At 36.2% G+C, this 22914-nt stretch overlaps 1 protein-coding gene across 1 annotated transcript; it reads right to left on the bottom strand.

The window, feature by feature from the left end:
- Positions 1–964: 964 nt before the first annotated feature.
- Positions 965–22833, bottom strand: nfybb (nuclear transcription factor Y, beta b). Its single transcript, XM_056452401.1, has 7 exons — positions 22746–22833; positions 20955–21048; positions 18077–18210; positions 16604–16801; positions 7494–7572; positions 5134–5213; positions 965–1642 (listed from the first exon to the last, which is right to left on the bottom strand). Exons 2-7 carry the CDS (start codon positions 21046–21048, stop codon positions 1610–1612), a joined length of 618 nt encoding a protein of 205 aa, XP_056308376.1. The 5' UTR covers positions 22746–22833; the 3' UTR covers positions 965–1609.
- Positions 22834–22914: the final 81 nt, after the last annotated feature.

The following is a 22914-nucleotide window of genomic DNA, read 5'->3' as shown; positions in this document are numbered from 1 at the left end:
ACTGTCTTTACCCGCAGTGTCCAAGACATACGGTCGGGAGATCAGATGATACAACCACAAAGTTGATCATCGATCTCCGCCCTAGGGTGTCCTGGTTACCCATGTGCACTGATGGACACCTTGTGCTCAAACATGATTTGCCAAATAATTCGGTTACTGATATCCATGTAAACATAGTCACTGTATTTCTCCCATGCCTCTTTGGTGTTGTTCTGCCTCAGAATCAAAATCAGTGCATGCTCTAACCGAAAACTTCGTATTTTTATGCAAACCCTTCCCTTTTTTGCAACTCGACACTCCCACCTAAACAGTCACTTTCCTGACTTTTTTCAAACTAGTGGCATGAAAACACAGTGCTGAGACAGGCGGGGTTTCATACCCCTTTAAACTCCCGCTAAAATGAGCTATGGTTTTGTCTCTGTCTAATGACAGCGCGCGTTTCATTCACAAGCGAAAGAAGGTCTAGCTTAATTTGATTGGTTGCTCCCACATGTGGATTGTCCAATGGCATTTTTTAGCTCGATTTATTTTCAAACATGAAAAAGCATGTAGCAAAAGAAAAGAAAAGCAAGTGGCAAATGCATTTTTAAAAAGCTATTCAAATTGTGCATTTACATTTAAAAAAAATAATCTATAAAGATACGTTTTATTATTTGATTAATCGTTAATCATTAAATAAACATTTATAGCAATTGTCTATTTATTTATACATTTAAAAGTTATTTTGACTTTTAAAAACACAATTTAACACCTTTAAATATGTTTATTTATTTGTCCATTAATTGCCCCTTTAAATTGTGATTATTTATATACATTTTAATACTTCAATTATTAAATTGATAATTTGATTCTTCCTTTTATTTCCAACCATGCACTCCTGGTCCTCCATACTTATGAAACAGCATATCTAATTTGAAAAGTAAATAAATACAAAATGAAAAAGAACAGTTATGAACAAGAATTTAATGTGAGATCATAATCATAACCAAAGTCATTGTCTTACAATGGGCAACATTGAAAAAGTCAATTCATTTTTTGATTTAAATAAATGTAAACCTCTTTGAAATCAATTCTCCATGTTGAGTAGTTAGCATTAATACAAATTCATAAAACAAGGAAAAACATTCACAAAAATATTCCTTTTTTACAAAAAGAAAAGTGTTATCGTCTCATCAAACAGAAATCGCACATGCAGCATGATTTTTAATTGAGTATAAAAGAAGGAAGAAAGCATTTATTCCTTTAAGTCACAGGAAGACCTCACATTTGATCTGTTTTATTGCTTTAATGAGGGCTTGAATTCATTATAAAACCCCTCAGGACCCTTCTACCCATAATTCATTAAATAGATAAAATGAGTGATGAAAACGCAAAGAAAAGTAACACCCAACAGACTAGTCACTTAAAATCATAAAGTGTGTGCACAAACACACAGAGCACACACAAAACAAGCTAAACAAACAAAAGATGTCCGGCTCTGTGACTTGTGAGCACGAGAAGACCACAGATGACCCCTTCAACAGACTCACCGTTCATCATCATGATCATCATCATCACTTGTGTGTGGAAGTTTGATTTGTGAACTTTAGGTGTTGATTTCTGCACATCTTCAAGAAAACTGGAGCTGTTGCACGCCTGGGATCTGCAACAAGATGTTGATGAAAAAAAATCACATTGTCTGTGTTTAATGATGTTAAATTCCAGATGTTAATACATGAACTGTTATTACTGCCCAATGCAAAATAAACCACATTTTCCATGTGCATGTCTGTGCTTGTAATACACTTTACCCACATCAGGTTGTGGAGAATCATGTGCTTTTAAAACTCAGTCAACATATCAGCATAAGTTTCTGCTCATGAAGTACTTAAAAGAGTCACGAAATGTTGACAGTGATATACAGTTAGGTCCATAAATATTTGGACATCAACACAATTCTAACATTTCTGGCTCTATACATCAACACAATGGATTTCAAATAAAACGGACAAGATGTGCTTTAACTGCAGACTGTCAGCTTTTATTTGAGGGTATTTACACCCAATATCAACAAGTCTCCCACTTGTTAAGGGTCCCCCACTTGTTAAGGGTCCAAAAATAATTGGACAATTGACTTCTAAGCTGTTCCATGGCCAAATGTGTGTTATTCCCCTCATTATCCTAATTACAATGAGTACAGAAAAGGTCCAGAGTTAATCTTCAAGTGTGCTATTAGCATTTGGAATCTGTTACTGTCAAGCTCTCAAGAAGAGATCCAAAGAGCTTTCACTATCAGTCAAGCAAGCCATCATTAGGCTGAAAAACAAACAACAACCCATCAGAGAGATAGCAAAAACATTAGGCGTGGCCAAAACAACTGTTTGGAAACATTCTTAAAGAAAGAAGAAACGCACCCAGTGAGCTCAGCAACACCAAAACACCCGGAAGACCACAAAAAAACAAACTGTGGTGGATGACCAAAGAATTCTTTTCCTGGTGAAGAAAACACCCTTCAACTGTTGGCCAGATCAAGAACCCTCTGCAGAGGTAGGTGTATGTGTGCCAGAGTCAACAATCAAGAGAGGACTACACCAGAGTGAATAAAGAGGGTTCACCACAAGATGTAAACCATTGGTGAGCCTCAAAAACAGGAAGGCCAGATCAGAGTTCTAAAAAAGCCTTCACAGTGCTTGGAAACAAAACACCCTATGGACAGATAAGACCAAGATCAACTTGTACCAGAGTGATAGGAAGAGAAGAGTATGAAGAAGGAAATTAACTGCTCATGATCCTATAAGTAAAGTATGGTGGTAGTAGGGACATGGTGTGGCCATGTATGGCTGTCAATGGAACTGGTTCTCTTGTATTTATTGATGATGTGACTGTTGACAAAAAGGAGCAGGATGAATTCTGAAGTGTTTCAGGTAATATTTGCTGCTCCTATTAAGCCAAATGCTTCAGAACTCATTGGGCGGCGCTTCACAGTGCAGATGAAGAATGACCTAAAGCATACTGCAAAAGCAACCAAAGAGTTTTTGAAGGAAAAGAAGTGGAATGTTATGCAATGGCCAAGTCAATCTCCTGATCTGAATCTGATTGAGCTTGTATTTCACTTGCTGAAGACAAAACTGAAAAGAAAACGCTTCAAGAACAAGCAGGAATTGAAGACAGCTACTGTAGAGGCCTGGCAGGACACCACCAGGGATGAAACCCAGCATCTGGTGATGTCTATGTGTTCCAGATTTCAGGCTGTAAATGACTGCAAAAAATTTGCACCCAAGTATTACAAAGTGAAAGTTTGACTTATGATTATGATTCTGTCTAAATACATTTGGATCCTTAACAAATGGGAGGCACATTTGCAAACTGTTGTAATGCCTACAACATTCACCTGATTTGGATGTAAATACCATCAAATTAAAGCTGACAGTCTGCAGTTAAAGCATGTTGTTTGTTTAATTTCAAATCCATTGTGTTATGTATAGAGCCAAAAATGTTAGAACTGTGTCCATGTCTAAATATATGTGGACCTAACTATATATATATGTCCCATGCTGCTAAAAACACTATTAGGACACATATATTTCACAAAAAAAGTAAAAAGTTAGTTGTTTTTGCGTTATTTTGAGCAAATTCATTCTTCTGGTTTGAAAAGAAATTTTGAAGCTACGTCATGGTGATGAGATCATTGTGTAAATTCCAGCGTGGAGACTAGACGTCTGTACCGGCGGGTGCAAAGTGACGTCATTGAGTTTTCATCATTAATTCATGAGAAAGACTTGGTTCAAACCAATCAGCACACTCTATTGTGAATTAGGTGAAACTTTATTAATATGGCTTCGAAGACTGTTTTTACATGTTACAGTGTTCAGGCGGCAGAGAGATGCCACATTGTGTTGCCAACCATAATTAAAACAAGTGAAAGAAGAAGAATTGTTTAAAGACATGTGTTGTCAATGTTGCGTTTATAAATGTGCCGCAATGAAGATTTTGTTTCCATTTCCCCGTGATGAGAGAAAACACACATTTGTGGATTATAGCGGTCTGCTAACATGTGACAAAAATAAGTTTGTAAGGAACATTTTCTACCCGAGAGCTTTTCGCATTTGGAAATGAAAAAATACGGATTTGCCACTCATCTCCTTTAAAATAAAGACACGGTTCCAGTTCTTGTTGATTATCCTGTCTCTACAGCTTTGATAAGTAAGCAATCAATGTTCATTGTTTATGTTCATTTAGATGGCAAAGTTAGTTAGTATCATCAGCAGTACTCTTTCAGTTTTCAAAGACATACCTTAGCCAAAATGATTTAGTTACTAAGTTTACAGTACGTTAATATCACTACAATATTATGGACTGAAAGATCCGCTGTAAATGCTACTCTCCGAATGTAAACACCTTAATAAAACAATTAATGTCATGTAGAAGTGTAGTGAGATTTCATTATGAATGCAAGTGCGGGCGTTAAGATTGTGTTGGTTATAGGTGCTAAAATGATCAGCAGGACTCACACAAAATGGATCTATGTGAAAAATATAATTAAAAAGGCAAATACATTGGTATTTATCTAAATCAACAAGCAACATGAACACATTATTGATGCTCTTTCATTTGAGAAGCGGTAAGTGATGAATAGTTGCACTCAGGTGGCTAATTCTGTTTGGTAGAAGCATTTTGTCCGGTTGATCGTAGTGCGTGCGTTGCGATTTCAGTCAACAAGGTCACATTTATATATGCTCAAATCTAACACAAAAGTTGTGCGGGAGTGAAGCAAATCTTGTATTACCTTGGAGTATTACATAAAAATCTGTCCTGCAGGTCTACCTTTGTCGACAGTCTACCTATGTATGGCATCTGCCTGAATTTTGGTTTTTGCTTTTCCTTTAAAGGTTTCAGCATTGGTCTATTTGGGTTAGGTGACCAAATAATTAGCATTTTATGCAATAAAGGCAGCTAACAGTTCACAAATAGCGGGTTAATTTCTAAAAATTGCAGTGGGAAACAAAAAATGTATGTTTGGATTGAGGGCTGCGAGTAAAAAAAAAAATCAGAACCACTGGCCTAATAGGCAGCTTGTTCACAAGAGCTCCACTGGACATCACATATCCCAACTGTGTTTGTTGTTTTTGGCTGAAAAAAAAACATCATCCTCACCTGCTGATAAGCGGTGGTGTACACCATCACGTTTTGTTGCTGTCCGTCAGCTGTTATGATCCCTGCAGGTAGTGGATTTGCTGAGAAAGAAAACATATCATAGTGTTAGACTGGTCGATTTGGGTTGTATTCATTATGAGATAAATCTATTTAAAATCTAATAAATCTAAATCCAAGATAAAGCAATGAAGAGTAAACTTCTCCACTGATCCCTTTAATGTCCAACAACAGTTTATATATTATCCATACACTACTCACAATAGGCTAGGGATATTGTGAGATACTCAGTGAATGTCATACATATGGTGTTTGTTTCACTTCACACATTTTTGGAATAGGGAGGCAATTGTAATGGGGTGATAGACACACCTCATTTTGTGTTTTCCATGTAATGGTCTCATTGTGTACAGGTGTGCCTTATATTGGGGTCAATACCAAAAGACAACGCTTTTCAATGTGGCGTCAATTTCAACATTCTGTGCGTATAAAAAGCTGTTATTGTCAGTAAGTCATTCCAAGTTCATCATTCAAACAGTCAAGAAAACACGTCACACTTAATGGACAAGCAGCACCACCTGGCCAAGGTGCACCTTCAGGTCGGTGGCAGGTAGACAGATGTTGCTCGTGTACTTGGTGTGTCTCAAAGTATCAACAGCAGACTTGCATCAAGACACAGAACTACTGGCAGAGTTCATGACAGGCCCAGGAGTGGAGTCCCACGAGTGACAGACCGCAATAATGAGCAGCACCTAAGGACCTATGCACTCAAGACATCAATATGCAACTGCCACACAGCTGCAGGCCAGTTTAAGAGATGTGAGGGGTACTAAGGTTTCCAGACCAACCATTTGCAACGACTCCACCACTTTGGCTTAAATGCCAGACAACCGTTACAGGTGACTCCACTGACACTAAGACACTGACGTGAACGTTTCAATGAGCACAAGATCATGTGACCTGTGGTCTACCATCCTATTCACTGATTAGTGTCGAGTCACCTTGCACAGCAATGATTGTCATCAGTGTTGCTGGAGAAGGCGAGGTGAGCGATACGCTGAGGTCAACATGGTCTCCAGGGTTTGCTTTGGTGCAGTAAGTGGAAAAGTCTTGGCAGGCATCATTAGTCAGTGCAAAACAGATTTGGTTATTGTAGATGGCTCAATCACTGCAAGTTCTTACCTCAGAGACATTACAGAACCCATCATCATCCCCCAATTCTGCCAGCGCACCCCCAACTTTCTGTTCATGGATGATAATGCTCCACCCTATTGTGGCCATCAATGTCCCCAGACCTGAACCCCAAAGAGCACATCTGGGACCAGTTGAAGCAGAGACTGGATGATCGTACCCCACCCCCACGTGACCTGGCAAAACTGCGTGTAGCACTTGTGGAAGAGTAGAACGCATTGCCTCAGAACAACATCATGAGGCTAGTAAGGAGCATGAGACATTGCCGTCAAGCTGTCATTCCAGTAAATGGTGGAAACTCTCGCTACTGACATTCTCAATTTTTGTTATTTGGGGCTATCCTTGTTATTGTCTAAACTTTTGGGGTAATAAATATTAAACTAATCAAAATAGTGTTTCTTCTCATATATTATAGGAAACCTTTACTTATTTCATTAAAATTCAGAGCAAATAAGAAAAGCACTCATGTAAATAACAATATCCCTAACTTATTGTGAGTTGTGTAATACAATGATCAGGCAATGATTTCTTAATCTGTTCCACACTGTTATCGGGAACTAGTGCACACTCTAAACCTATTAAATTGTTCTTATTTAGTGAATATAAGTAAAATAAAATATAAATAATACTAGTTTAGTTTTCTTTAAATGAGGACTAGAAATCTTGAAATACAACTCAAAATACAACAAAAATAAGCACATAATTACAAAATTGTTTATATTTAAATGAATCAAAATTGTCTAACTTTAAAATAAGGTATTTATTACATTAACTAATAATGAACAATACTTGTATTTATTAATCAGAGATTTAGTAATGTATTATTAAAATCCAAATTCATGCTTGATAACATTAGTTAATACACTCTGAGTTAACATGAACTAACAATGGACAACTTTTTTTTCATTAACTAACTCTGGCAAAGATACAGTAATAAATGCATTGATCATTGTTTGTTCATGTTGGTAAATACAATAACTAATACAACCTTACTGTAAAGTGCTACCAGTAAAATAAACAAAAAAAAATCTAAAGAGCTAATTTAATAATGGATAACGTACAAGTGCAGAATCAAATATTGCAGTGTAATAATATCATATAAAATATAACAATTGTATTAAGACAAAACAAATAATAATTATCCATCTAAATAAAGTTAACAAGGTACTTACCGAAAGACTCATCAGTCAGCTCATCTCCCATACCTTCAGTTACAGTTACAGTGCTTATGCCTTTCTCTCCTTTCATGGCCTGAGAACATAAACACAACTGAAATATAAATTGAGCCTTGTGTACTGTTGGCGATGTTTTCATCCATGATGGGGTGATTTCAAGTCTTGATTTGGCCACAACTTTCTCTGTGTTTCAGCTAATAGAATCTTATTTTGACATGTTTTGGTAAAATGCCTTGAAATTTACTGCCCTTTCGTTAGTTGTTAGTAGCTGTTTTTGCCCCACTGACTTCCATCATAACAACATTTTTGATCACAAAGCCATGACAATCATGCGTTCTTGATTATTGCTGGTTTCCCACATAGGCGGAGGGTGAACAAACTCCAGGGTAAGGCTAATATATGCGCTTCTCTTTAATGCATTTAAAAAGATTTGCGACTGACCAAGAGGAGGTTTTAACAAAAGCACCGCCTATCAACAAACGTCTATTATATTTAACACGCACATTACATTATTTTATTAAACTAACCCACTGATCTACACTACCGGTCAGAAGTTTGGGGTCAGTTTATTTATTTTTTTGTTATTACTTTCAGAATCAGAATAGTCCGCTGGCTAGCACTTTTGGTTTGGTTTTCAGAGCAGCTGCTAACTCCAGTAATAACGTGCGGGGTTGGACAGTTTCATTTTTGTGCGGAGGGGGACTTTAAATTTGATTGACAAACTTACAATAGCTAAAGTGTTGTGTTAATTATCAACATTAAATTACATTCATAATACGCCTTACATGTTTACATGTCTTCAATGCAGCTTTTTTTCTTTGCTGCTATCTCAGTTGGTCTCTGGCCAGGGGGAGGCTAAGCCTTCCCCAGCCTTACGCACGCTCCGCCTATGGTTTTCCCTGTTGGTAGGAGGTACATTTTGTCATTTTTATTGTTGATCATCAGTTGCATTAAGAAAAAACCTTTGTTTCTGCTCTTTAAAGGGAGTCCTTTCATTTTCTTTTCGGCTTAGTCTCTTTATTAATAAGTGGTCGCCACAGCGAAATGAACAGCCAACTTATTCAGCAAATGTTATTATGCAGCAGATGCCCTTCCAGCCACAATCCAGCACTGGGAAACTACCATGAACTCTTGCATTCACACACATACACTACGGCCAATACACTTACCTAATTCACCTATAGCACATGTCTTTGGACTGTGGTGGAAACCTGAGCACCTGGAGGAAACCCACGCAAACATGACGAGAACACAGAAATACCAACGGGCTCAGCCAGGGCTTGAACCAGCGACTTTCTTGCTGTGAGTCGACAACGCTATCCACTGCGCCACCATGTCACCCCTTATATCCCATTATTTAGAGTATAGTGTGTGTGTGTGTGTGTGAGAGAGACCTTTGCACACCTTATGTTTGCAAAAATCTAAATAAGTAGCTCAGCTTTGAGAACATAGTAAACATAGTAAGAGTATTTATTCACACTCACTATAATCTGTTGTTTTACTCCATAGAACTCAATATAAAAGCCAGGAAAAAATTTGCACAGGGGTAGACAGCTAGATGCAGACAGCTACAACTGAGTCGACACCTGTGATCAGAATCACCTTGATCAAGAGCCAATTGGGTCTCTGACCAAAATCACGGTCACACCACTTTGTTGCAGTACAGAACAAAAAGCGGATGCCTTGAGGCTACCGGCCTCGTGACTAGTTCATCATCAGTTAAGTGTCATTGGACCCACTGTCCTCATAAAGTTAATTTAAGACAAATGGGTAACTGATCACGAGAATTCTTTTCTTAACAAGGAGCTTGTGTTTGACCACAGGAAATGGCGTTTTAACCCCCACCCAAGACAGAGGACTGACAGACTTTGATCCAAAATAGAGAATCAAAATCCTCTCTAAAATTTATAAACTGTCACCAAACATTAAGACCCAATCCCAATTATATTTTGGGCACTTAATAAAATGCCATTTTATTGTTCTTCTTGTATGACACTTAAATCCTGTATGTGTTAATACATAAACTATGCATAACCATTGTGCTTTTATTTATCACAAATGTACCATGGACCCTTTCACAAGCCTGTTATGACGCATATAACGATCATCAGCATCTGAAATCCTTGAAAGTTTTTAATATTTAGATTTTTTGTAAAAGATGAATATTTTTATGTATTTATGCATGTAGTATGTGCGAGGCATTTCTAATGCAGTCTATGAGTCTATGAGACAAGACAGTCAATATGATGTTATTCTCTCTTCTGATTTCCGTCATCAGTCTCACTCAATTTTTTTTTCTTTTTTGAAAGTCTTTATAGCATCATCGTGAAGTACTTCTTTTATTATTTAAGGTAATAAGATGGTAAAAAAAAATTGTCTTCTCCCATTTACTGCCCTCTAAGTTTCCCCAACTGTGATGACTTCCGCAACTAAGAAACCGGAAATGTGAAAAGGGTCTATTGTGTATCTTGTTTGAGATTAATGAGTGAAACCCTTTCCCTTTCTTTCATTTCTTTTAAATATAGTTATGTAAAATGTATCATGTTCACATTATAAATGTATGCTTAATCTATACTTCTAAGCACCATGGCTCATGTGAGTGAGTCACAGGATAGCTGCATATGGTGACATGTGACTGTCACACAGATCCACAGACAATGCCTTATTGAGCCAGCTCTAGTGGCTGGAAATATTGATGGTTAAAAACCCATCACCCCAAAAACACTTAGAGCAGAGCAGAGCAGAGTCAGAGCAGTACCAGCGCAGCTGTTGTAAAGTTAAGTTACTCCGTTTCCAGGACAACTCATCTCCATGTCCAGTCCAGCCAGATTCGGACACTAAGATGGGATGAGACCAACTTCAAACTCCCCATATTCCTTTTCTTTCTTTGCGTTGAGAGTCTAGTTGCGCTAACTTGCACCCTGAAACCAGTCAATAGGACTACAGACTTTTGTCACCTTCAACTTAAACTACCAGACTTCACTTCATCAGCTACCTCAGATACATCACTTCAACAACGAGTCAACGACCAGAGAACCTGGTGAATCTGGGAATGCAACCTGGGAATCCAGTTCCACAGAGGGATTTCACCACATCACTAAGGAACACAAGTACATCTCCAGACTCATCACTGGACTGCTGTATGGTCTGCAAATCATGTTAAATGATAGATAACCCTGTCTAAGAAACAGTCAAGGCTGAATTGATTATTTGGTTTACTTGGATAGGTTTTACATCTTGAGGTTTTATATCATATCTCTCCTAAACTCTTCTTTTATTTCTATTTCTTGTCTGCAACCCGTATGAATGTGTGTGTGTTAGTTTTGTTTGTAGTCAATAAAGTCTCTTTTGTATTTAAAGTGAAGTGGCATGTGTATATCTATGAATTTACTGCATTGTACCTAGATCTTGTTACCCTGCTTAAGTATTAAATTGTTTTTACATTATTTCGAATAGCAATATTCGTTTTGGAGTCAATAGCACTGTCTGTTTAAACGAGTGATGAACATAATTGTATGCTACATGTACGAGGCCCTACAACAGGCCTATCTAAAGGGTAAATGGTGCAAACTGATGATCAACAGTGTGATACGCCTTGCATACTAATAAAGCATTTATGCAGAAGTACAGTGCATCCGGAAAGTATTCATAGCGCTTCCCTTTTTCCACATTTGTTTATATGCTACAGCCTTATTCCAAAATGGATTAAATTCATTTATTTCTTCAATTCTACACACAATACCCCATACTGACAATGTGAAAAATATTGTTTCAAATTTATTAAAAATAAAAAAACCTGAAAAATCACATGTACATAAGTATTCACAGCCTTTGCCGTGAAGCTCTAAATTGGGCTCAGGTACATTCTGTTTCTACTGATCATTCTTGAGATGTTTCAGCAGCTTAATTGGGAGTTCATTTGGCTGGACATGATTTGAAAAGGCATACACCTGTCTATATAAGGTTCCAGGGTTGGCAGTGCATGTCAAAGCACAAACCAAACATGAAGACAAAAGAATTGTCTGTAGACCTCCAAGACAGGGTTGTCTCGAGGCATAAGGCTGGCGAAGGTTAGAGAAAAATTTCTGCTGCTCTGAAAGTTCCAGTGAGCACAGTGGCCTCCATCATCTGTAAGTGGAAGATGTTTAACCACCAGAGCCTCTTCCAAAGCACACCGCAAAATATCAATGGAGTGGCTTCACAACAGCTCAGTGTATGTCCTTGAGTGGCCCAGCCAGAACCCAGATCTAAATCCTATTGAACATCTCTGGAGAGATCTGAAAATGGCTGTACTGAGCTTGAGGGGTACTGCAAGAAGGAATGGTCAAAAATTCATAAAGACAGGTGTGCCAAGCTTGTGGCATCATATATAAAACATCCCCACAGCATGATGCTGCCACAACCATGCTTCACTGTAGGCATGGTATTAGCCTGGTGATGAGCGTAGGCTCGGGCCGTTAAAAGATTCTGACGGTATGATAACCTTGGATAAAAATATCACGGTTTCACGGTATCACTGTATTGTGATTACTGCTCTAAAATATATTCTTTTTAAATGTCTGGGTGAAAAACAAAAACTTTTTTCCGCATTGAAAACAATATATTTTATTTTTTGAAAGATTTATAATATTTTGGAGCAGTAAATATGTCAGGCTAAATAATTCAAGTGAATTGTTTACTTCTGCTGTTTTCATTAGTTTTAAAAACACAGATTTCTTTACAAATTAAAAATAAAAAATTTAGATATTTTTTCTGCCGAAGATACTGTTGTCCCAAAAAACAAAACAAAAAAATGTAAAAAATTCAATCTTACACATACCTTAGGAACGGTATTACAGAAATTTTTCCAAACCGCAGTATACCTTGAAAACAGTTATCGTCCCATGCCTAATTTTCTCCAAACGTAACGCCTGGCATTCACTCCAAAGAGTTAAATTTTAGTCTCATCAGACCAGAGAATTTTGTTTCTTATGGTCTGAGAGTCCTTCAGATGCCTTTTGGTAAATTCCAGGCGGGGAGTGGCTACCGTCTGGCCACTCTACCATACGGGCCTGATTAGTGGATTGCTGCACAGATGGTTGTCCTTCTGTAAGGTTCTCCTCTCTCCACAGAAGAAGGCTGGAGCTCAGACAGAGTGACCATTGGTTTATTGATCACCTCCCTAAGGCCCTTCTTCCCGATCACTCAGCTTAGATGGCCGGGCAGCTCTAGGAAGAGTCCTGGTGGTTAAACATCTTCCACTTATGGATGATGGAGGCCACTGTGAGGTCTACAGACAATTCTTCATGCTTGGTTTGTGCTTTGACATGCACTCTTAACCCTGGGACCTTGTATTGACATGTGTATGCCTTTTTCAAATTATGTCCAATCAACTGAATTTACCACAGGTGAACTCCAATTAAGCTGCTGAAACATCTCAAGAATGATCAGTGGAGACAGAATGTACCTGAGCCCAATTAAGAGCTTCATGCCAAAGGCTGTGAATACTTATGTACATGTGATTTTTAAGGTTTTTAATTTTAATAAATTTGCAACAATTTCAAAAAAATCTTTTTTTCACATTGTTATTATGGGGTATTGTGTGTAGAATTTTGAGGAAATAAATGAATTTAATCCATTTTGGAATAAGGCTATAACATAAAAAAATTTAGAAAAAGTGAAGCGCTATGAATACTTTCCAGATCCAATGTATGATGCAGTTGGTGACATATGTTAGAGTACAATTGTTGTTGATTTGAGATTGTAGGCAGAGCAGCTTAAGAACTTCGGTAAACTTTCTTTGATTTAATCTCTAACAACTACAAGTAACAAAAACTCTGCAAGCACAGAAACTGGCACTAGCATTTTGTGGAAATTAAAACAAATTATTTTTTTTTTAGAAGATTATATGTCACTGCACTGAGACAGTTATCTTGTGTAGGCCTGTAAAATGAACTAACATGTCTGAGTAAAAACACACAGTTGAAGTCAGAATTATTTGCCCTTGGGTGAATGTGATGTTTTATTTACAAACTTTTCTTTATTGTCCATTAATTTTGTTAACTATTTTCAAGTATGTGTACATGTAGCTTGAACTCATATAACCCATATAACTTTGATCGTTTCATAAAACTTGTTCTGGCTTTGCTATATATCACTGCAGCTGTGGGACTCAGAACTAAAATATGTGCTGATAGAATATGGTTGGCATGCAAGCTAAAGGGAGGGCAGCTCACTGGTATAAACTGCGCTCTGAGTGTGTGTGTGTGTGTGTGTGTGTGTGTGTGTGTGTGCGTGCGTGTGTGTGTGTGTGTGTGTGTGTGTGTGTGTGCGTGCGTGTGTGTGTGTATTTTTTTTATGTTTCTGTGCAGGACAAAGTAATTATAGAAGTCAACGGGCACACAACCTGAAGTGAAGCTGGTCTACCTGACTAGGGATGACAACTAAACTGCTATTTGCTGGAGAGGAAAAGAGGAACACCCTAGTTGAGACTGAAGACAGTCATTAATAAATAGTGTTTGTGTACAATAAGACGGGCCCCGGACTGCCCGATTGGCTGATTGATTGCTGTTCCAAAGCCCAGAATTCAAAAGAAGCTTTATTCACTTGATATAACTGAAGATTGAAATTATTTACTGGCTCTGACCGACAAATGGGGGGGGGGGGGGGGGGATGGGGCAGGGTGTAGGATCTTGGAAGTCCAACACCCTCCTGAATTATTATATTTTTAATATCTTTCCCATGATGACAGACTACAAAATATTTTACTAGACATCATAGCCGGCTCTCCCTGTAAATGAACTAAGCGGCTGCTTCGGGCCCTACCACCACTAGGGGACGCCACAACCCACCAGTAGTCCGAGCCGTTTGCGTGCTGAAATCGTTTTATAAATGTTTTGTACAATTTATCTTCATTGACAGTGCTTTAGCACATAAATATTTATATATATTCACAGAAAAGAAAAAAATATATAATAAAATAATCATAATTTTATAAGCCTTTGTTTTTGTGTGAAGTCCATATGATCAACAGGAAGCTCGCAGCAGCATCTCATTTCTCATGTGCGTTCTGTGTTCACTCGGTTTGAGTTTGTTATTCAAAGATAACCTGTGAATTCTGGTTACACGAGAATGGGAATCCATGCACCAACAAAGCCATGGTCTTCGCTTGCCTGCCCCATACCTTATTTATTTTGGAAATTGGACCACAAGGATTAAACGAATCTATTCTTCAGGCGCAGAAAAAAAATGAGGATATAAGCACAAGATAAATTTTAGCTTTGATTTTAAGTGGTAATGATGATGTAAAGACATAATCTAGCACATTTATTGAAAATAGGCGGTTAGAGATGAATAAACTTCATCTTCTTATATGAAATATTTGATCTTTTCCCGGTTTTACAGACGAAGGCTACATAGGGCGTCTTTTGCGAAGTTTTTTCAAAAGGTGTAAATGACATGTGTGTGTGTTGTCTATGCACATCTGCAATGCAATAGATTGAAAAAAAAACACTTTTATTAAACTGTGAAAACGCAAGGCACATAAGCAGCACACAAAACTCTCACTGGTAGAAAGTGAACACCTTTTAAAGGCCACTCTTAACTAACAACACGTTCTGTGTGATCAAACTCTAAGCTCCCACAATAATATTCAGCTGCAAGCAGAAGTTTGCCTTAAAACATTGTAAATTGATGCTGCAAAAAACGTAATTTCAATTACTGAATTATTCATTCATTCATTTTCTTTTCGGCTTAGTCCCTTTATTAATCTGGGGTCGCCACAGCGGAATGAACCGCCAAATTATCCAGCATTATTTTTACGCAGCAGATGACCTTCCAGATGCAACCCATCACTGGGAAACACATACACACTTATTCACACACACATACACTACGGAAAATTTAGCCTACCCAATTCCCCTATACCACATGCCTTTGGACTTTGGGGGAAACCAGAGCACCTGGTGGAAACCCATGCGAACGCAGGGAGAACATGCAAACTCCACACAGAAATGTAAACTGACCCAGCCTAGGCTCGAACCAGCAACCTTCATGCTGTAAAGCAACAGCACTACCTACTGCGCCACTGCATCGCCCTTACTGAATTATATTATAATGTTTTAGAATAATTACTATTGTTGTAGGCTCGAATAGTTATTATTAAAAGTGGTAGTATTTTTATAGCCCATTTATAAAATAGCCTACTAATGTAGAAGGTGAAGTGCAATTGAAAAATCATTTTACCAATCTTTATTCCCACAATCTTTTTTCAGATGCATTTCCCAGATTTTCTTGGTGGCATCAATTAAAGTAGGTTAAACTAGTGCTTTTATATAGTTAAAATGTTCAAAGGTCTCTAGCTGGAAATAGAAATGAAAACGTTTTTTTTGGTAGATTTTGCCTCACAGCAAGGCCGAGGTTAGGGATCTTAGACGGTTGGGAATCACTCCAAAGTAGGAATCACTTGTCTGTTTATTAACGATGGTTTAATTTTGAAGCAGCTAGTTGACAAAAACAGTGCTGTTTTAAAAACATACAAATCATTTGGACAGTTATTAAGCAGAGGAAATGTAGCAATTCTTTCAAGCTTTACTTTTCCGTTTCATTGATTGTATTTAATAAGCAATAAAATCATTGTGGGCCAGTTTGATGTACATGTACAGGGCTGGCCCAGCTAGATATTTTTCAAGACACTAGAATTAAGCTTAAAGTGTCATTTAAAGACTTAAGTAGGTTAATTAGGCAAGTTAGGGTAATTAGGCAAATCACTGTATAACGATGGTTTGTTCTGTAGACAATCAAAAACAAATATTGCTTAAGGGGCCTTAAAATATTGAGCTTAAAATGATTTTCTTTTTATTATTAAAACTTTAATTCTAGCTGAAATAAAACAAATAAGACTTTCTCCAGAGGAAATAATATTATAGGAAATACTATGAAAGATTCCTTGCTCTGTTAAAAATCATTTGGGAAATATTTAAAAAAAAAATGGAGGGCTAATAATTTTGACTTCAACTGCATGTGGCTCTACAAGTTGCCCTAGGTGATTTAGTACTCCTTTTCGTTCTTTCGATCACAGAAATTTTTGCTGAAAGTTGTGTGATGATGCTACTGAAAATGTTAGTTACCTCTCTGAACTTCTGCAGGTAGAGCTTAAGGGGCTCCACATACATGTCAAAACCCAGCGTGGACATTGCAAACAGGATGTCTTCGCCATTTATTGTCTTGCGTTTCTCCTGATGGCACCTCTCACTGGCTTCTGAAGTGATGAAGCTGATGAACTCGCTCACACACTCCTGCACGCACTCCTTCGCATCCTTAGCTATCTAATGGGACGGAGAAAAAAAATGTCATTCTTTTGAATGATATGAATGTGCAAAATTTGACCTCATGTCGACTTATAAGGGATAGTTCATGCAAAAACGAAGTCATCATTTATTCACTTGTTCCAAATGTGTGTCATTTACTTCCTTCGCTGTAAAAAATGCAGGGTTTCACATAATTCCTTCAGGTTGTCCCAAGTTAACTTAAATTTAAGTGGAGTGAACATAAAACAATTAAGTTGTCCCCCAAAAATCTTAAGAATTGTGTTGTTTAAGTCTATTTTAAAGAAGTAGCTTAAACAAACAGCAAAATTATTTTTTTGATTGTTCAGGTTAATCGAAAAGAAAATATTGTAAAGAGTGTTTACTGGTAACTGGGCAGTTGATATTACCCACTGAATTCCATAGTATTTTGTTCCTACCATGGAAGTTGACGGGTACTGTCAACTATTTACTTATCAACATTCGTTAAAATATCTTTTTGATTGTAAAACTGAAGAAAGAATCTTATTTAGGTTTGTAACAACTTTTTTTTGAGTTAATTTTTATTTTGCGGTAAACTGTTAATCTGTTTTACTACTTTCATTTAGCAATACAACAGAAAAGATTAAGCAGATCTAGGGATGCTCATAATAATCGATTCACCGTTAACCGAAAGGGTGTGCTTTAACCAATTAATGGTATCAGTTAAACGATTAAAAAATATATTATACAGTTGAAGTCAGACTTATTAGCCCCTTTTGAATTTTTTTCTTTTTTAAATATTTCCCAAATGATGTTTAACAGAGCAAGGACATTTTCACAGTATGTCTGATAATATTTTTTCTTCTGGAGAAAGTCTTATTTGTTTTATTTCAACTAGAATAAAAGTAGTTTTTAATTTTTTAAAAACTATTTTAAGGTCAAAATTATTAGCCCCTTTAAGCTAATTCTTTCTTTCGATAGTCTACAGAACAAACTATCTTTATTACAATAACTTGCCTAGTTAACCTAATTAACCTAGTTAAGCATATAAATGTCACTTTAAGCTGTATAGAAGTGTCTTAAAAAATATCTAGTAAAATATTATGTACTGTCATCATGGCAAAGATAAAATAATTCAGTTATTAGAAATGAGTTATTAAAACTATTATGTTTAGAAATGTGTTGAAAAATTCTCTACGTTAAACAGAAATTAGAGAAAAAACCCTTTACAATAATAAAAGTATAATTCTGACTTCAACTGTATATTTATGTATAAAACTTTTTTTAAACCAAATTTCCTTGAAAATTACATACTTTTCCAGTTTGTGGGATTGCATTCTTCATTATTCGGGCAACGTTGGCGATGGGGAGATAGATGTCTTGTTCCCGTAGGTTGTCTTTGCATTCATTACCATCCTCATGGTCGTTGAGCCCATCATCACCTTCATCTACACATAAAACACAAAATAATTAATTTATAAAGCAATTAATATGTAAACAGATCATTTAAACAACACAATTAACAATTAACATAATTAACAAGAAGTTTAAAGGTGCATTATGTAAGTTTGACACCCAGCGGTTGAACTGAGTATTGCACTACTGAATCAAAACAAACGCAAGCGCAGGTTGCCAGATTGAGGAAAGGAGCAAATGATTTAAACCACGTTCTAAAGCAACGGCACCAGATATAAGGAATATTTTCATATTAAAAGGAGTTTTTGTTCTAACCAACACCACAAATTTATATATTTGAAACGGCTTCTATTTCTCACTAGTGAACAACAGAAAACTGACAATGATCACCTCAGGTAAACCATGTGCTTTATTCAGTGTTAAATGCTAACAATGTGAGCTTGAATGTCATTTTACATGACATTTATAGCCATATACTGAAAGTAGCAGCAGATGGTTCACCTCAGATCTTGAAAATAAAATAAACTGTTTGAAACTAAACACTTATGAGTGATTCAGCATGTACATTTCATAATGTTAAAGAGGGTTATAGTGTATTTATTAGATTATAAACCTTACCATTTCGTGAGTGAGTGCATATTCTGTGCTTCTGAAAGGCTGTTTTTACATTTCTGTCGTGTTTTGTCTGGTGCAAACAGCCAAATTGCTTATCACTGCTCATCTCGTCATGAATCTTGTTGTTAGGACACTGGGTTACAATGTAACCTGCTCACCTAATGTTGACATTTGTAATATTTACATTATTTGCTAATTAATAACCTCATGTTGAACTCTAAATCTGCATCTCATATCGGAGTCTGCTACTGTTCGCCGGAGGTCGCATTTCGGTCACAGACGCATACTTTGAGAGCCTTTTTAAATAAATGAATTATTGAAATACGTGGTTTTCCACCAAAGCAACCCAGGGTGCTGAAATATAATTGGCTAAACTGTCATTGGGTAGGTTAAAATGACCAAAACAAAGACAGCGTTCCGGCACGGAAAACACACTTTCAAAGCAGAAAATCAGACTTCAGCATTGTTTTTCAGATAAACAAGTGTTCACTTGGCATGTTTCTTAAATATCTGCAAACATATTATGGTATTTTTATGCTTTAGAAGAATCAAAAACGTACCGCACCTTCATATATTACAAATAAATCAAATTCAAAATATTTAGTTTTTACACAAACTGTTTATATACAGTTATAGTCAGAATTATTAACCCTGCTGTGATTTTTTGGTTTCTTTTACGAATATTTTCCAAATTATGTTTAACAGGGCAAGGGATTTTTACAGTATTTCCTATATCATTTTTTCTTCAGCAGAAAGTTTTATTTGTTTTATTTCAGCTAGAATAAAAGCAGTTTCTTTATTTTTAAAAAAGCATTACTTCTGTTATACAATCACTTGCATAATTACCTTAACTTGCCTAATAAAAAAAGTCAAGCCTTTAAATGTCACGAAGCTGAATACTAGTATCTAGTAATATTATGTACTGTCCTTGTGGCAAAGATAAAAAAATAACTCAGTTATTAGAAATTAGTTATTAAAATTATTATGTTTAGAAATGTGTTTAAAAAATCTTCTTTTCATTAAACAGAAATTGGGGAAAAATATACTGTGGATTATTATTGCTGAAGTGCTACTAATTACGACTTCAACTTTATATATACAGTTGAAGTCAAAATTATTAGCACCCCCCCCCCTGAATTATTAGCCCCTCTGTTTATTTTTCCCCCAATTTTTGTTAAACGGAGAGAAGATTTTTTTTTTTAACGCATTTCTAAACATTAATTCATTTATTCATTTTCTGTTCGGCTTGGTCCCTTTATTAATCTGGGGTCACCACAGCGGAATGAACCGCCAACTTATCCAGCACATGTTTTATGCAGCGGATGGCCTTCCAGCCGCAACCCATCTCTGGGAAACACATACACACTTATTCACACACAGATACACTACGGACAATTTAGCCTACTCAATTCACCTGTACAGCATGTCTTTAGATTGTGGGGGAAACCGGAGCACCCAGAGGAAACCCACGCAAGCGCAGGGAGAACATGCAAACTCGACACAGAAACGCCAACTGACGCAGCCGAGGCTCGAACCAGCAACCTTCTTGCTGTGAGGCGACAGCACTACCTACTGCGCCACTGCGTCGCCCCCATTTCTAAACGTAATAGTTTTAATAATTCATCTCTAATAACTGATTTATTTTATCTTTGCCATGATGACAGTAAATAATATTTTACTAGATATTTTTCAAGACACTTCTATACAGCTTAAAGTGACATTTAAAGGCTTAACTAGGTTAATTAGGTTAACTAGGCAGGTTAGGGTAATTAGGCAAGTTATTGTATAATGATGGTTTGTTCTGTAGAAAAAAATATAGCTTGAAGGGGCTAATAATTTTGACCTTTAAATCATTTTTAAAAAAATTAAAAACTGCTTTTATTCTAGCCGAAATAAAACAAATAAGACTTTCTCCAGAAGAAAAAATATTATCATGCATACTGTGAAAATTTTCTTGCTCTGTTAAACATCATTTGGGAAAAAAGAAAAAAAAGGGGTGCTAATAATTCTGACTTTAACTGTATTAAATTAATTACTGTTTGAATATGACTAAATAAAATACCATTTAACATAATATTAATAATGATTTTTAAAAATTATTTATTTAACAAACTAATGTCAGATAAATCATTCGGAATCATTTAAATATCACTTCACTTACCATCCTGAGCATGTAGAACAAAATGGCTACTAGCCATATATTCTCCTGTCATGCCAAGTTGGGAGGCATCTGTGGTTGAACTGTCTCCGTCCATCTGAAAGATTAATATAATAGCATTACAGCTACATAATTTTCATGGTGTCTCAAACCTAAGAAAGCTGTCTACATAGACAGCATTTTTAATGATCGTAGTGCATAGTATAAACCTATGAACCTATGTGGCTTTTGAGACAGTCATAACGCATGTAAAATAATTAAATACATTAATATGAATACCTTATTTATTCTTCAGTTAACACACATATAGGGCTCAGCATATATAAGTACACCCCTCACAAGTCTGTCTTTTAAATGATAGAAGATTTTATATATTATACTTCATAAATTTTTTATATGCACACATTATTATATCAAGAGTAGCAAAAAAATGAAATATTTTGTTGAAATTTTGTAGGGTGTAATTAATTTTTTGCAATATTTTGCTTTAATTTGTGTTCTTTTTCAATTTCTAAATAGGTTTGGTGACTAAAATAATATTTTGTATTTGTATCTGTTTAATAAATCTGTTTTGTTTAAATGCACCAAAATACATTTCCTATATTCACTGAGAAATATGTATATATATATATATATATATATATATATATATATATATATATATATATATATATATATATATATATATATATATGCGTGTGTGTGTGTGTGTGTGTGTGTGTGTGTGTGTGTGTGTGTGTGTGTGTACGTACATGATTTGTTGGGGATATTTTAATAATTTCATTATATATTCTGTCTTGTAAGAACTATATAAAAATATTTTGTATACATTTCTTACTCAAGACAGTACTAACAACAGTAATATGCATAGTGTATGATTGCTCCTATTTTGTCAAAACAATTCACATTTTTACTAATTATGCAAGACGTAGGATAAAGGTCCTAAAATGATGCCCAAATTTATATGTCAGGGAAAACAAATCATACATGAAAAGGAAAAATATATAAAATGTAGTTAAAATTTTGCTGTTTTTTTTTTTTTTTTTTTTTTTTGTCGTTGTTGTTGGAATATTTAATTTGAATTGAAATGTATTATCTATTTCTAAAAGTGTTTGGAGTCCAAACTAATATTTTAATGATATAACTGTTTGATAAATATGCTTTGTTCAAATGAACTAAAATAATACCTATATTCACTAAGAAATTAATACAAATATAAATTTTCAAAATGGGGCGTACTCATTTAGTATGCTGAGCACTGTACTGTATATGTCAAAATTAAACCGTCAGTGTTGACTAAATTCATTATTTAATAAATAAGACAAACTGAAATATATTAGGAGATGCTATTTCGTATTCTGACAGTGCAATGGTATCTGGATGACAGTGACACTAAGTTAGACCACATTGGTGTATTTTATTGACTTAAGTAAACATCTCATCGGCGCTAGCAATGGTCACGGAACGATATACGTGCTTATTTATCAAAATACACATTTTCCTCAGATAAACTTCTGAAAACAGCTATTATAACTGACGGACGTGTTAACTGCAGAAGAGGGCAGCTGTCTGGACAAAGTCAAAGCAAACGTAAATCCGTCGTAGTAAACATAGGGGCCGAGCACCATGACGAGCTTTTTACAATAATTCCCACAACGACAAGCTGTTTTTCATACCGCGCGCTTAATTCCTCATTCTCTCCGCCAACTAATAATAAAACACTCGCGCGGGGAGATTTCCATTCGGTGTAACGAAATATGGGTTAGCAATCATTGGCCGGAGCCGCACACTAACCTGCGATGAAGCCCTGGTTGGTTCTCGCCTCAGTTCGGCCGTTTGGTTGGACAGAAAATGGCTGCGGGAGAGCCAGTCCCTGCGCAGGGCTGAGCAGCTCTCGAGGAGGAGTCTCACTCGGACACTAGATGGCGCTATAGACCTGTTCAAACCATGGCGCTCCTTGATA

This window comes from Danio aesculapii, chromosome 25, assembly GCF_903798145.1.
Source record: "Danio aesculapii chromosome 25, fDanAes4.1, whole genome shotgun sequence".
Lineage (NCBI taxonomy): Eukaryota > Metazoa > Chordata > Actinopteri > Cypriniformes > Danionidae > Danio > Danio aesculapii.
Note: the sequence above shows the minus strand (reverse complement) of the source record. Positions and strands in the feature narration are given on the sequence as shown.

Bases quoted from the DNA above. Each gene is read 5' to 3' on its own strand.
- nfybb (XM_056452401.1), bottom strand. From the start codon at position 21,048: ATGGACGGAGACAGTTCAACCACAGATGCCTCCCAACTTGGCATGACA. The intron at 16,802-18,076 runs GTATGTAATTTT...CCGTCCCATTAG, and splicing joins CAATCCCACAAACTGGAAAA to ATAGCTAAGGATGCGAAGGA. The intron at 5,214-7,493 runs GTAAGTACCTTG...TTTCTTTCTCAG, and splicing joins GCTGACTGATGAGTCTTTCG to CAAATCCACTACCTGCAGGG.